The sequence below is a fragment of the Microcebus murinus genome, chromosome 11 (assembly GCF_040939455.1).
Source record: "Microcebus murinus isolate Inina chromosome 11, M.murinus_Inina_mat1.0, whole genome shotgun sequence".
Taxonomy (NCBI): domain Eukaryota; kingdom Metazoa; phylum Chordata; class Mammalia; order Primates; family Cheirogaleidae; genus Microcebus; species Microcebus murinus.
In genome coordinates, this window is record NC_134114.1 from 69,930,733 (window position 1) to 69,943,138 (window position 12,406).

The window sequence follows — 12,406 nt, forward strand, 5'->3', positions numbered from 1 at the left end:
AATTGGCTGATTTTTTTCAATTAATATTTATTTTCCCATTTAAACCAAATGCTCCTTGTCATCAGAGGTCATGTCTATCATTTTCATAGTTATATCCCAATCACTTTGCATAGAGCCTACACATTGATTCTCATTTAATATTTTTAGATTAATAGATTATTTATGAAAGACCTTTGAGTCTTCCAAAAATAGATGTAATATGCCATTGTATAATTACCTTTCCATAGTGAGTAGCAGCAGTGTAGATTAGAAATTTGACCTAGTACAAGGAATGGATCTGCTTGGAATGTGGATAATCTCATTGTCCTTGACAATGATTAGTGTAGGAATGAGCATGTGTACCAATTCTGCTGAATGGGACCTCTGAAAAGAGGTATACAAGAGCTTCTAGGAAGTTTCTTCCTCACTCTGAAAAGAGAGCAACTGGTGGGATGCCTCCTGCTAGATGTGACCATGGAAGAATGTAACCTCAGTTACTGCTAGAAGACATTCTTTGGCCATGAGAACTAGCGTAGATTGCAGGGTATAGATTTAGAATCTGCACCCTTTCGTTGCTAGATTAACCAACCCTGAAACCTGTCCTATCATTGGAATGCATTGCTATTCTGTGAAGTAATACATTTCCTTAATATTTAAATTAGTTTGAGTTGGTTTTCTATTGTTTGCAGCCAAAAGCATCCTCTCTGATAGGCCTCTCTGAGTAGTTTAAATTTAGTATTAAGTGTCAGCAGAATGGAAGTCACTCTTAATTAGATTAGTAAAGGTGTGAGAATTTTCCTTTTTCTATGAAAAGGAATGGTCAAAGTGCAACATATATGCAATTATAAAGTTGAAAACCATAAAAGGTATATAATGTTGAAATTATACTTGGTTTATTACCTAAGTCATTTTTACATATTTTTATGTAAATTTTTACATATTTTTTATGTACATTTTACATATTTCTTTCTTACAGAAAGAAATTCAGAATGATGAAGATTCCCAAACCAATTCTGTTTGGACCAAACATAATCAAGAAAAAAACAAAGATTTCAGGAAAGATATGGGATTTCTTGAAATGAAAGGTGCCTTAAGAGAGACCACATGCAAAACAAAGGTAAAATTTATAGGCTGAAAAACATAAATTTCTGATATTTTCTTACAGAATTGTTTGAGAGACAAATAACATAGATTTGGGTATCAGAAAACTGGTGTTTGAACCATGTGTTTATAGTCTGTCTATGACTTGACCATTTTAGGACATTGCCCTATGTCTCTGTTTTGGGACTTTTATTGAAATAATGCATATATGCATATAGAAACACAGTGTTCCTAATATATAGTATATTCTCAACACATGGTAATTACTTAAAAATCTTATGTATGTTTAATGTAACATGTGTCATATAAAGCATTTTTCTACTGCTAGGACTATGTATTTTCATAATTCATCTTCTAAACTCAGGTAATTGCATGCATTTAGAACAAAACTGAAAAACACAAATGAATTCTATTTTGATTAGCATGGAAAACAAAAAAATGGAAAAGACTTTGAACTTGAAACAATTAAAAGTATCTCAAGAAAGCATATATGTTGCTCTTTAAGTACAATTTTTCAAACTGCAGCAGCAGCCAAAAAGGCATTATTAGTTCTACTCTAAAAGAGCTAATGCTCAATTATGTTCCAGTTCATATCATGGTTTATAAAACAGTCTGGTTAATTTATCAAATTATCATTAACTTAGTAATTATTAGTCTAAACTAAAATATTTTTTTGCATAACTGGGAAGAAATTCAAAATAAGTTGTTTCTACTGTGTCTGTCAAATATTTTTGAAAGATAATTCTAGGAACAATTTGGAACTTAAATTAACTAGTTCCTTAAGAAATTGTTTATGGCAAGTTTAGCTCAAACTTTCTAAGCTTAAAATATTTTTATAGTTTTTCCTAGCTTTTCCAAAGTGTAATTGATATTTACATGACTTATAAGACTACTTTCTTTAACTGCATGAGCATTTTTTTGTTTTGTTTGTTGTGTTTTTTATTTTATTTTGAGACAGATAGTCTTTGAGACAACAGTCTTGCTCTGTTGCCTGGGTTAGAGTGCTGTGGCATCAGGCTAGCTTATAGCAACCTCAAATTTCTGGGCTCAAGAGATCCTCCTGCCTCACCCTCTAGAGTAGCTGGGACTACAGGTGTACACCACCACGCCTTGCTAAATTTTTCTATTTTTTTTTTTTTTTTTTTTAGTAGAGACAGCTCTAGCTCTTGCTAAGGCTGGTCTTGAACTCCTGACTTCAACTGATCCTCCCACCTCAGCCTCCCAGAGTGCAAGGATTACAGGTGTGAGCCTTCATGCCTGGCCCATGAGCATATTTTAATAAGAATCTTTTTGAGTTGATGTGCCTGTTGAAGTATGCATTATAAGCCACGATATAAAGTATTTTTACATAAAGAAAGGAATGTAAAATAATGATGGAGTTAAATAAACTTGGGCTGGGTGCAATGGCTCACACCTATAATTCCAGCACTTTGAGAGGCCGAGGCAGGGGAGGATCACTTGAGACCAGGAGTTCAAGACCAGCCTGCACAACATAGCAAAGACCTGTCTCTACAAAAAATTAGCCAGGCATAGTGGTATATACTTGTAGTCCCAACTACTCAGGCTAAGGCAGGCAGGATCCCTTGAGCCCAGGAGTGTGAGGCTATAGTGACCTGTGATTAAGCCACTGCACTCTAGCTTGGGTGACAGAGCAAGATCCTGTCTCAAAAAATAATAAAGAAAGAATTTGGTTTTGAATAAACATGGGAAAAATAATACTGTAAAAGGTACAGAAATTATTAAAATACATCTACAGTCATGTGCAGCATAATGATGTTTTGGTCAATGATGGGCCACCTATATGCCAGTGGTCTCATAAGATTATAATGCTGTATTTTTACTGTAGCTTTTTTATGTGTAGGTATGTTTAGATACACAAATTCTCAGCATTGTGTTGTAGTTGCCTACAGTATTCAGTACAGTAACATGCTGTACAGGTTTGTAACCTAGGAGCAATAAGCTATATTATCAGATAGTCTAGGTGTGTAGGTATGTAGTAAACTTTACCATTTAGGCTTGTGTCAGTACACTGTATGATGTTTGCATGATGATAAAATCACTTAGTGATGTGTTTTTCAGAACATATCCCCATTGCTAAGTGACACATGACTTACATACAACATCTTGAGTTTCTTTTAGAGGGAATTTGGCTTTTTTTAGAACTCAAGAGCCTATATATAAAATCGAAGTAGAAATTTATTTCTTTAAATCAATTTCTTAGTTTAATAAATAAAGAATATGGTCCGTAATACTACTTTGAATTAAACATACATAGGCTTGACAAACTAAATTGTGTATATGTTAGCATACTATAAAGCTTTGTTAACTAAGACATTTATTTTCTGCTGTTTTATCTTGATACAACTAAGAGATAAGATAATTCACAGGGCTCTTTACTATATCTTTAATATTGTATGTATATTTTACAAAACCTATGTTCCTGGGTGGGTTTTTCTTTTGTGATTTGCATTGGTTGTGTTGAGGCTATATTTAATCCACAGTCTAACTAAATTATTTTTAAAAACATGCAGAAAGAAATGCAAAATTATGATGAAGATGTTAATGTTAGCTCTGTTTTGACTGAACATCACAAAAAAGAAAAATTCGAAGGCTCCAAAAAAGATTTGAAATTTGTTAAAATGAGAAATACCTTAGGAAGGCATATATATGGAAATCAGGTAAAACTTCCCAAATTAAAAATAATTTCTTTATGTTTTATAGCTTTTTCTAAAGTTTCTAAATATGTCATTTATGACATTTCTTCTGAAGTACTTGCACAAAAGTGTTTATAAAACATTTGTATGAGTGCTGTGTACTCACCAGATAGATGAAGTTACCAATTTTTAAGGCCCTGCTTTGTCGTTTCCTAATTGCATCCCTTTTTCTCCCTGTAATTCAGAAGTTACCTTTATGTTAGAATTTGTATTAAATATTTTCTTGCTTTTTATTATAGCTTTAATAGCTATGTTTGTATCTCTATATATTGTTTAGTTTTGTCTGTTAACAAATACTTTGTAGTGCATGTTATTGATAGACTATTTTTGCTGGTGTATATATGTTTCATTGTTTGACTATGCCAAAATTATGTCTTTTATCCATTGTACTATTGATAAGCATATGAGTTCCTTTTTGGTTTGTGTGTTTGATTAATTGGTTAGTTTTTTGTAATTCTGCTATGAACGGTCTGAACATTATCTTGTGTAACTCCTGGTACACATGTTCAGGAATTTCTGTGGCTTAGGATATATTGCTAGGAGTGGAGTTGCTGGGTCATGAGAACTGTGCATGTTCACCTGCACTAGGTAATGCCCACCCTTTTTTCAAAATGTTTTACTAATGTACACCCACTCCAATAGTAGATGAGATTTCCTGTTGTATGTGACTATTTTTTAATGTGGTATACTTGTACATAAGTCACTCTTCTTGAGTTTATTTGGATTTTATATGGATCATATATCATTCATGTTGAGATTTGTTTAATTCTGGTCTAAATACACGTAGAAGGAAATTAAGAAAAAAGATGAAGATATTCAAAGGAGATATACTTTGAGGAAAAAACACAAAAAAGAAAAAGAAAGCAATTACAAGAAAGACGTGGAACATGACAAAATTAAAAGTACCTTAAGAAAGCACATATATTATAAAGATCAGGTAAAACTTTTTGTCATCTAAGCTATAGGTTTAATCATTTTTGTCTGTTTTCTAATATAATGTAGACATATAAACTGATTCTTATGATTACTTGCTGTGTTAAATATAACCTTCCTGTCTTAGAAAAAAAACTCTTGAGTTGATTTGGTGCGATATTCATAGTTCATGTTATAATTAGCTTTGAGTCACAGTGAAAGTATTTTTACATGAATACACAGAGAAATTTGAGTTAATAATCAAGATACTTGAATGAATTTTGTTTTGCCTGAATGTAATAAATAAGAAAAAGAAAAAGAAACAAATGTTCTGAAAAAGAGACTATATTTCTTCAAATGAAAAATCCTTAAAACTACATATATGTGTAGTTTGGGTAATATATTCTAATGTGAATTTTATTTTCTGTCTTACTCTTCTTTGGTATAATTCAGACCATTTTTAAAAGATAAGATAGCTTATCTTTTAAATGGGATTCTTCTTGGACAAATATTTCCTAAAGTATAACTTTATTTTACATCTAAACCACAGTGTGTTTATATATATATGGTCAGAAGGACCTTCAGAAAAATGATGAAGGTAAATAAGTAATGAATGTAGTTTTATGTGAACATGGCAACAACAAAAGGAAAGAGGTTCCAGGAAAGATTTGGAACAGGTTAAAATGAAAAGTACCTTAAGAAAGTACAAATATCAGTTAAAACTTTACAAACTGAAATGTTTGCTTTTTAAACTTTTTATTTCATTATATAATCTTGATATATGATTATGAGGATGGATCTTTGCTGTGGTTAACAGTGTTTGGATGTATTCTTCTTGTATTATATTGTCTTTTGTGATATCATCTGTGTTGATACTATCTTTCATACATTTTCTGAAGTTTTTTCACTTTGGTGTATGCAGAAAGAAATGAAGAACTCTGTTTTTGCTGATTATGCCAAAGAATCAAAAAGCAAGGATATCAGAACAGATGTGGATATTATTGAAATAAAAAATGCCTTAAGGAAGCACATATATAGAGCTCAGGTAAAACTTGGTACACTAAAAATTGTATATAATTTCCTTTCCTTCTCTAGTGTAACTTGATTTTATATATACACACACATATACATACATCATATATACATATCATACATATAATTCATTAGTGTATTTAATATGTCTTCAAATAATTGCTCATACTCTAAGTCCTAGGAGAATCTGTCATCCTATATATTTCAGTCTAGTTGATTGCACTATGACATTTGCTCTCTTGTCAGTTTAAGAAAAATTATTGGTTTGATAGATATCCTAGCTTTTTCTTGTTATGAAAGTGGGAGCACTTCTTTCCAGCTTTCTACATCCAAAATGAAAGCCGAAGATTTGCTGTTGTTTTAATTTGTATTTCTTCTGTTAGTAGCAAGTTTGAATATATTCTTTCCCTTCACTTGCCATTTGTGTATTTCTTCTTCTGCCAATTCCCTATTCATATCATTTTCCTGTTTTTCCATTGGATTACTTATTTTCTATCTTTGTTTTTAGAACTCTTTGTATGATCAGGATATTATCTCTTTGTTTTAATATGAAGAATGTTGTTATGGCTGGGTGCAGTGGCTCATGCCTGTAATCCTAGCACTCTTGAGAGGCTGAGGCAGGAGGATTGCTTGAGGCCAGGAGTTTGAGACTAGCCTGAGCAAGAGTGAGATCCTGTCTCTGTAAAAAATAGAAAAATTAGCCAGGCATGTGCACCTGTAGTCAGTCGCAGCTGCTTGGGAGGCTGAAGCAAGAGGATCATGTGAGCCCAGGAGTTTGAAGTTGCAGCAAGCTATGATGATGCCACTGCACTCTAGCCCAGGTGACAGAGCAAGACCCTGTCTCCAAACAAACAAACAAAAAAACCAAAATATTAGAATCTTTCCTTTAATGATAGCAACAAATTGAAAACAATAAGTAGGTTTCAAAAAATGTCTCAATTCATTGAGTTTGCATACCTGATGGAATACTAGCAGTTATTGGAGTACACTATTTTAAAATGATAGTTAATAAAATGGACAAATGCTTACAATGCAATGGAAGGAAGACAGGGTTAGATATATATATAGGATTAAACTGTGGAAAGAAATACAAAATATCATCAATAATTGTTCCTGGAAGGTAAGTTTATAGGGGACTTTTATTTATTTACTATTCTTTCTAGCATCTTCTTAATTTTCTATCAAAAGGAAGGTATTTTTGTTTATTTTTTTAATTAAAAAAATTTGTATTGACACATAAGAATTGCAAAGATGTGGAAACAACCAAAGTGCCCATCAGTACATGTGTGGATTAATAAAATGTGGTATATGTATTATGTATACCATGGAGTACTATTCAGCTATAAGAAACAACGGTGATATAGCACCTCTTGTATTTTCCTGGCTAGAGCTGGAACCCATTCTATTAAGTGAAGTATCCCTTATGGAAAAATAAGCACCACATGTACTCACCAGCAAATTGGTATTAACTAATCAACACCTAAGTGGACATATAGTAATAACATTTATTGGGTGTCGGGCAGGTGGGGGGAGGGGATGGGCATATACATACATAATGAATGCGATGAGCACCAACTGGGGGGTAGACACGCTTGATGGTCTGACTCGGGGGAAGGGGGGCAAGGGCAATATATGTAACCTTAACATTTGTACCCCCACAATATGCAGGAAAAAATTTAAAAAAAGAAAAAAAGAATTGTACATATTTGTGGGGAATATATGATACATTCGTACAAATGTATATATATAATGATCAAATCAGGTTATTTAAGATATTCATCACTTCAAACATTTATCATTTCTGTGTATTGGAACATTTCAATCTTTTCTTCTAGCTATTTTGAAATATATAATAAATTGTCATTAACTGTAGTTACCCTGATGTGTTACCCTGACACTGGAACTTATTTCTTCTGTCTAACTGGATGTTTATATCCATTAACCAACCTCTCTTTTTCACCCCCCCACCCATCACCCTTCTCAGCCTCTAGTGTCTATCATTCTACTCTCTACCTCCATGAGCTCAACATTTTTAGCTCCTACATATGAGTAAAAACAGTATTTATCTTTTTCTGCCTGGTTAATTTCTGTTTTTTTTTTTGTTTTTTTTTTTGAGACAGAGTCTCGCTTTGTTGTCCAGGCTAGAGTGAGTGCCATGGCGTCAGCCTAGCTCACAGCAACCTCAAACTCCTGGGCTCCAGTGATCCTTCTGCCTCAGCCTCCCGGGTAGCTGGGACTACAGGCATGCGCCACCATGCCCGGCTAATTTTTTATATATATATCAGTTGGCCAATTAATTTCTTTCTATTTATAGTAGAGACGGGGTCTCGCTCTTGCTCAGGCTGGTTTTGAACTCCTGACCTTGAGCAATCCGCCCGCCTCGGCCTCCCAAGAGCTAGGATTACAGGCGTGAGCCACAGCGCCCGGCCTGCCTGGTTAATTTCACTTAACATAATGACCTCTAGTTCCATGTTGCTGTGAATGACAAGATTTCACTCTTTTTATGGCTGAATAGTATTCCATTGTATAAATACACCACAGTTTCTTTATCCATTGATCCACTGTGGGACACTTAGGTTGATTCCATATCTTGCCTATTGTGATATTGCTGCAATCACATGGGGTATGGGGGGAGGGTCAGGTATCCCTTTGATATACTGATTGTTTTTTTTTTTTCCTTTCAATAAATGCCCAGTAATGGGATTGATGGTATAGTAATTCTGTTTTTAGTGTTTTGAGAAACCTGCATACTGTTTTCCATAATGGCCTTTTCTAGTTTATGTTCCAAACAGCATAAAGAGTTCCCTTTTCTCTGCATCCTCATCAACATTTGGTATTATGTCTTTTTGATAATAGCCATCTTAACTGGGTTAGGGTGATATTTCATTGTGGTTTTGATTTGCATTTCCCTGGTGGTTATTGGTATTGAGCACTTTTTCGTATACACGTTGGACATTTGTTTGTCGTCTTTTGGGAAATGTCTATTGAGATCTTTTGCTCACTTTTTCAATGGGATAGTTGGTTTGCCGTTGAGTTTTGTATATGTTTGGATATTACTCTCTTGTTGGATGAATAGAATGTGTTTTCTTTCATTCTACAAATTGTCTCTTCACTCTGTTGATTATTTCCTTTGCTGTGTAGAAGGTATTTTAGTTTAATCTAGGGCTATTTGTCTATTTTTGTTTCCTGTGCTTTTGAAGTCTTGGCCATAAAATCTTTGCCTAGACCAATGTCCTGAAGTGTTTCCACAATGTTTTCTTCTAGTAGTCTTATAGTTTCTGGTCTTATGTTTAACTTGTTAATTTATTTTGAGTTGATTTTTGTATCAGGTGAGAGAGAGGAGTCCAGGTTGATTCTTCTGCATGTGAATATCCAGTTTTCCTAGCATCATTTATTGAAGAGGGTATCCTTTCCCTAATATATGTTCTTAGCACTTTTATTGAAAATCAGTTGGCTGTAAATATGTGGATTTAATTCTGGCTTCTTTAATCTATTCCACTGGTCTATGTGTCTGTATGCCAGTACCATACAATTTTTGTTGCTGTATTTTTTGTAGTATATTTTGAGGTCAATAGTGTGATACCTCCAGCTTTGTTCTTTTTTTCTTCAGGATTGCTTTGGCTGTCCGGGGTCTTTTGTGTTTCCATATGAATTTTAGGATTGTTTTTCTGTTTCTGTAAAGAATATCATTTGTATTTTGGTAGGGATTATATTGAATATGTGGATTGCTATGGGTAATATGGTCATTTTAACATATTTAGCATTGTTTTTTTCTGTTTCTGTAAAGAATGTCATTTGTATTTTCATAGGGATTGCATTGAATATGTGGATTGCTTTGGGTAATATGGTCATTTTAACAATATTAATTCTTCCAATCCATGAGCCTGGGATGTCTTTCCATTTGTTTGTGTTTTCTTTTCTTTATTTTATCAGTGTTTTGTAGTTTCCTTGTAGAAATCTTTCACTTACTTGGTTAAATTTATACCTTGGTTTTTTCTTTTTGTTTTTTTTTTTTTAATAGCTATTGTGAATGGGATTGCTTTTTTTTTTTTTTTTTTTTTGAGACAGAGTCTCACTTTGTTGCCCAAGCTAGAGTGAGTACCGTGGCGTCAGCCTGGCTCACAGCAACCTCAAACTCCTGGGCTCAAGCAATCCTGCTGCCTCAGCCTCCCGAGTAGCTGGGACTACAGGCATGTGCCACCATGCCCGGCTAATTTTTTTCTATATATATTAGTTGGCCAATTAATTTCTTCCTATTTATAGTAGAGATGGGGTCTCGCTCTTGCTCAGGCTGGTTTCAAACTCCTGACCTTGAGCAATCCACCTGCCTCGGACTCCCAGAGTGCTAGGATTACAAGTGTGAGCCACCGTGCCCGGCCAGGATTGCTTTCTTGATTTATTTACAGATAGTTGATGATTGGTGTACAAAAACCCTACTGATTTTTGTATGTTGATTTTGTATCCTGCAACTTTACTGAATTTGTTTATCAGTTCTAAGAGTTTTTGATTGAATCTTTAGGTTTTTCTAGATAAAAGATCATGTCATCTGCAAAGAGGGACAGTTTGCCGCCGCCTTTCTTTTGCCAGTTTGGATGCCTTTTATTTCTTTCTCTTGCCTAAGTGCTCTGTCTGGGATAACTTTCAGTACTATGTTAAATAAAACTGGTAAAATGGGCATCCTTGTCATGTTCTAGTTCTTAGAGGAAAGTCTCAGGTTTTCCCCATTCCATATGATGTTAGCTCTGGGTTTGTTGTATGTGGTCTTTATAATGTTGAGGTATATTCTTTCCAAGCCTAATTTGTTGAGAGTTGTTCTCATGAAGGGATGTGGAATTTTATTAAATATTTTTTCTGAGTCTATTAAGATAATCATGTGGTTTTTGTCCCTTATTTTGTTGATGTGATGTGTTTCGCTTATTGATTTGCATATAATGAACCACTCTTGCATCTTTGGGATAAATCCCACTTGATTACAATGTGTTATCTTTTTGATGTGTTGTTAGATTCAGTTTGCTAGTATTTTGGTGAGGATTTTTGCACCTATGTTCATCAGGAATAGTGGCTTGTAGTTTTTAGTTTTTTGTTGTGACCTTGTTGGATTTTGCTATTAGGGTAATACTGGCCTCATAGAATGAGTTAGAAAGAATTCTCTAAAGTTTTTTGGAATAATTTGACAAGAATTAGTATTAGTCTTTCTTTATATGTTTGTTTGAATTCTATAGTAAAGCCATCCAGTTGTAGGCTTTTTGTTGTTGTTGAGAGACTTTTTATTATTGATTCAGTCTCATTACTAATCATTGGTCTGTGCAGGTTTTCTATTTCTTTCTGGTTCAATCTTGGTAGGTTGAAGAAATATTGTTTCCTCTAGGTTTACCAATTTGTTAGCATATAGTTGATGATAATAATCTCTAATGTTGCTTTGTATTTCTGTTCTATCAGTTGTAATGTTTCCTTTTTCATTGATTTATTTGGGTCTTTTTTGTCTTGGTTAGTCGACTAGTGGTTTATTGATTTTGTTTATTTTTTTCACAAAATCAACTTGTCTTTTTGTTGATCTTTTATATTAGTCTCTATTTTGTTTAGCTCTGCTCAGATCTTTATTATCCCTTTCTTCTGCTAATTTTGGATTTAGTTCTTACTGTTTCAATTTTTTGAGGTACATCATTGGATTGTTTATTTAAAATCTTTCTACTCTTTTGATGGAGGCATTTACTTCTATAAACTTCCCTCTTAGCACTGCTTTTGCTGTATCCTATAGGTTTTGGTATGTTGTGTTTTGGTTTTTACTTGCTTAGAGTGATTTTTACTTTCTTCTTAATTTTGTTGTTGACCCAGTGGTCATTCAGAAGCATGTTGTTTCATTTCTATGTATTTGTGCAGTTTTCAAAGCTTCTCTTGTTTCTGATTCCTAGTTTTATTCCAGTATGATCTGAGAAAATAATTGATACAATTTTGATTGTTTTTAAATTTGGTGAGTCTTGTTTTATGTCCTAATGTAATATCTCTCCCAGAGAATATTCCATGTACTGACAGAAAGAAGGTGTCTTCTGCAGCCGTTAGGTAAAATATTCTGTAAATACTCTTAGGACCCTTTGGTCTAATAGAGAGTTTAAGTCCAATATTTTATTGTTCATTTTCTGTCTAAATAATCTGTCCAGTACCAACAGTGGGATGTTGAAGTCTCCAATAGTTGTTGTATTGGAATGCATCTCTCTCTCTTTAGATCTCATGTTTGCTTTATATATCTAGATACTCTGGTGTTGGTTGCATATACATCTAGAAATTTTTTATCTTTTTGTTGAATTGACCACGTAACCATTATATAATGACCTTATTGTCTCTTTTTCCAGTTTTTGACTTAAAATCTGTTTTATCTGATATCAGTGTGGCTACTCCTTCTCACTTCTTTATTCATTTGCATTCTTTACTTTCAGACTTTAGGTGCCTTTATAGGTGGCATGAGTTTCTTTTAAGCATTATATCATGCATCATATTTTTTAATTCATTCATCCAATGTGTATCTTTTAAGTGGAAAATGTAATCATTTTATGTTCAAGGTTATTTATATGTGAGGACTTGTTCCTGTTATTTTGTTAATTGTTTTGTGGTTGTTTTATATATCTTTTACTCCTTTCTTTCTCATTGTTTTATCATTGCAGTTTGGTAGT

The 12,406-nt window shown here is 33.5% G+C and overlaps 1 protein-coding gene across 1 annotated transcript in view; it reads left to right on the forward strand.

Moving 5' to 3' along the window:
- SLF1 (SMC5/6 complex localization factor 1) overlaps positions 1-12,406 on the forward strand; it is a 79,915-nt gene that overhangs the window by 25,578 nt on the left and 41,931 nt on the right. The window contains exons 6-9 of the mRNA XM_012751820.2: positions 956-1,096; positions 3,612-3,758; positions 4,582-4,731; positions 5,629-5,751. Coding sequence (XP_012607274.2) covers positions 956-1,096; positions 3,612-3,758; positions 4,582-4,731; positions 5,629-5,751 — 561 coding nt within the window. The remainder of the gene's footprint in view (positions 1-955; positions 1,097-3,611; positions 3,759-4,581; positions 4,732-5,628; positions 5,752-12,406) is intronic.